This window comes from Nesoenas mayeri, assembly GCF_963082525.1.
Source record: "Nesoenas mayeri genome assembly, chromosome: 21".
Classification (NCBI taxonomy): domain Eukaryota; kingdom Metazoa; phylum Chordata; class Aves; order Columbiformes; family Columbidae; genus Nesoenas; species Nesoenas mayeri.
Window position 1 is genome coordinate 7,568,486 of NC_137571.1, and position 2,838 is coordinate 7,571,323.

Genomic DNA, 2,838 nt, shown 5'->3' on the forward strand with positions numbered 1-2,838 from the left:
GGCGAGGGCACGGACACGCCATCCTGCCCACATCACTCACCAGTTCTGGGCACCCGCCCGGGCTGCGAGTACAGAGATTCCTGTCAGCATGAGGTTATTTATATTTTTTTAAAGATGTTTTTCGGTCTGGGACGTGTTCAGCGCGTTTGAGCTTCCCCGGATCGAGGCAGCGCTTACCGTGCGCGGCCCTGCCAGCCCAGCCCAGCCCAGCCCAGCCCAGCCCAGCCCAGCCCAGCCTGCCCTGCCGCTGGTTTTGGCAGCAGCTTCAACACCTTTTTGCTCATCTAGGAAACAAGGTACTGGATATAAAGTGCATCAAGTCTCATGAGGAACAGCTGAGGGAGCTGGGGATGCAGCTGGAGAACAGGAGCTGAGGGGAGACCTTCTGGTCTCTGAACTGCCTAAAGGAGCTTGGAGCCAGGGGGGTCGGGCTCTGCTCCCCAGGAACAAGCGCCAGGAGCAGAGGAAACGGCCTCAAGTTGCGCCAGGGGAGGTTGAGGTTGGATTTAGGAACAATTTCTTCCCCAAAGGGCTGTGGGGCATTGAACAGGCTGCCCAGGGCAGTGCTGGAGTCACCAGCCCTGGAGGGCTGGACATGGAGATGAGGGTCTCAGGACAGTGGGCAGGGACAGGGGGGGTTATGGTCGCACTCAATGATCTTGAGGGTGTTTTCCAACCAAAATGATTCTGGGATTCTGTGTCCTGGGCGTCCTTGTGGTCCCCATGCTCCTGCGATCCCAGACACATGGGCCCCCAGTGATGCCTCTTCACCTCTTTCTCCTCCCCACCTGCAGAAAGAGCGGCTGAGCCGGACACGATGACTGCCGAGAGCACCAAAACCAATGGACCCGTGCGGGAGCTGGAGACAGGGGGGACCAAACCGCCAGTGCCCCCCGCCCCGCCGCGGCGCCGGGGACGCCGGCTGCGGCGCAAATCACCGCCAGAGGTCCTGGTGAAAGGGCAGCTCCGCATGCGCTCGCCGTCAGGAGCCTTTGTCAGTGTGGGCATCTCGGTGGTGCTGGTGGGCATGACCATCGCCGTGGTGGGCTACTGGCCCCACCGGGGACCCAGTGGCACTGGGGCCAGCGTGGGGAACACCAGCATCACGGGGGACATGAGGAGGGAGGTGGCTGCTGGGCGACACGTGCCCCACAGTGAGAAGCTCAAGCTGATCGGCCCCGTCATCATGGGCATTGGACTCTTCATCTTCATCTGCGCCAACACCATGCTGTACGAGAACAGGGACATGGAGACCCGCAGGCTGATGCAGAAGGGGCTCTACTCCATGGCGGGGGGTCTCCCTGAGGGGACCGGCCCCGGGGACGGTCATTGCCAGCGTGGGGACGGCCAGTCCGTCCCGCAGGCCAGCACCGAGTGCGTGGAGGGCTGCTACCAGGTGGATCTGTCCTGCCAGCCCTGCCTTGGTCCTGACGGCAAGTGGTCCAACTGCTACGGCCCCAACAGGCTCCAGACCACGGCCGAGCTCCTGCGGCACCCGGCAGCGTCCCCTGCTGCCTCCCTCCTCAGCCTCCGCTCCGGCGCCTCCGCCGAGGCCAGCCTCGGCCTCTCCCACCGCGCCGGGGCCGAGCGCCTCCTCTCCTCGGCTGTCGGGGCCTTGGCGTTGCCCGTCATCAAGCTCAACAACTGTTTGCTGGACGCGGCGGCGCGAGGGGCTGGCCAGAAGGCAGAGGGGGCTCCTGCCGGCCCCCTTGCTGAGGCACCGCAGCTCTCCCAGGCTCCGCTCTCCAGTGGTGCCAACATCATGCCCAGTGGCCAGGACCGTGGCAGTGGTGGCCACGTCATCATCAACGTGGACGGCGGCTGCCCCGGCGCGGAGCTCAGCCTGGACACACAGCTCCACACCCCGGGACACTCCAAGTCCCTGGACCTGGGCCGGCCGGGGGCGCTGCTGGTGGCCCCCATGAAGGACCGTAAGCACCGGAGCTGGCCCCGGCTGGACCACCTCAGCCTGGTGGGTTACGCCAAACTGGAAAGTGCTGGCGAGTCCTCAGACCGGCTGCTGGAGCCCGGCGAGCCCCGGCCCAGCTCCTGGGCCGTGGGGATGGAGCCGGGGGGCACGCGGGTCTGATGTCCCTATGGCCTTCGGGGACTGTGACATTACTGTCCGTCATCCCAGCCCCAGCACCCACCAGCGACCCTGGAATCCACGGCCGGGAGAGGTTTGGGGGATGTTTTTAAGCAGGTGCCAGGAGGGATGTCCCGACGCGCGGCAGCGGGGGACGACTCGCCTGGGGTGGGGTGTTCTCCATGGCTTCCCGGTGGATGCCCTCGGCTTTACGAGCCCTTTTCCATGGAGCCCTTGCTTTGGGGCCCAACACAGACTGTGGGGTGGGGACATGGGGGCAGGCGAAGCCCCACCGGCTCCTGCAGCACTTTATTTCAGCAGGGTTGGGGCGGGGGGATGTTCTGAGGGGGTGGTGTCCCCTTGTCAAGCCTCAACCCACTGGGAAATTTGCTTGATCGGAACACGTAAGCCCAACGGGGCTATTAAATATTATCTTGATGCCATGTGGTCCCACCTCACCTTGTCACCTTCCCGTGAGACGTGGAGGGGCAGCGCGGTGTGCGAGGCGGGGGCGGCGCGGTGTGCGGGGCGGGGGCGGCGCGGTGTGCGAGGCGGGGGCGGCGCGGTGTGCGAGGCGGGGGCGGCGCGGTGTGCGGGGCCGTGCCGCCCGCCCGGCTCGGCTGCAGGGAGGGAGGATGCTCTGTGACCGCGAAGGATTTGCAGGATGAGGGGACAGGTTCAAGGGTTGGTTGCTGTTGTGGTTTCCTGCAGCGCGAGGATGCAGGAGGTCCCTGGGGCGCTGCAGGCAGCGG

General features: G+C 65.5%; 1 protein-coding gene across 1 annotated transcript; it reads left to right on the forward strand.

Moving 5' to 3' along the window:
• Nucleotides 1-817: 817 nt before the first annotated feature.
• TMEM200B (transmembrane protein 200B) lies at nucleotides 818-2,089 on the forward strand (the record flags this gene model as incomplete). The annotated part of the gene is made up of 1 exon (XM_080357722.1): nucleotides 818-2,089. One exon carries the CDS (start codon nucleotides 818-820, stop codon nucleotides 2,087-2,089), a length of 1,272 nt encoding a protein of 423 aa, XP_080213848.1.
• Nucleotides 2,090-2,838: the final 749 nt, after the last annotated feature.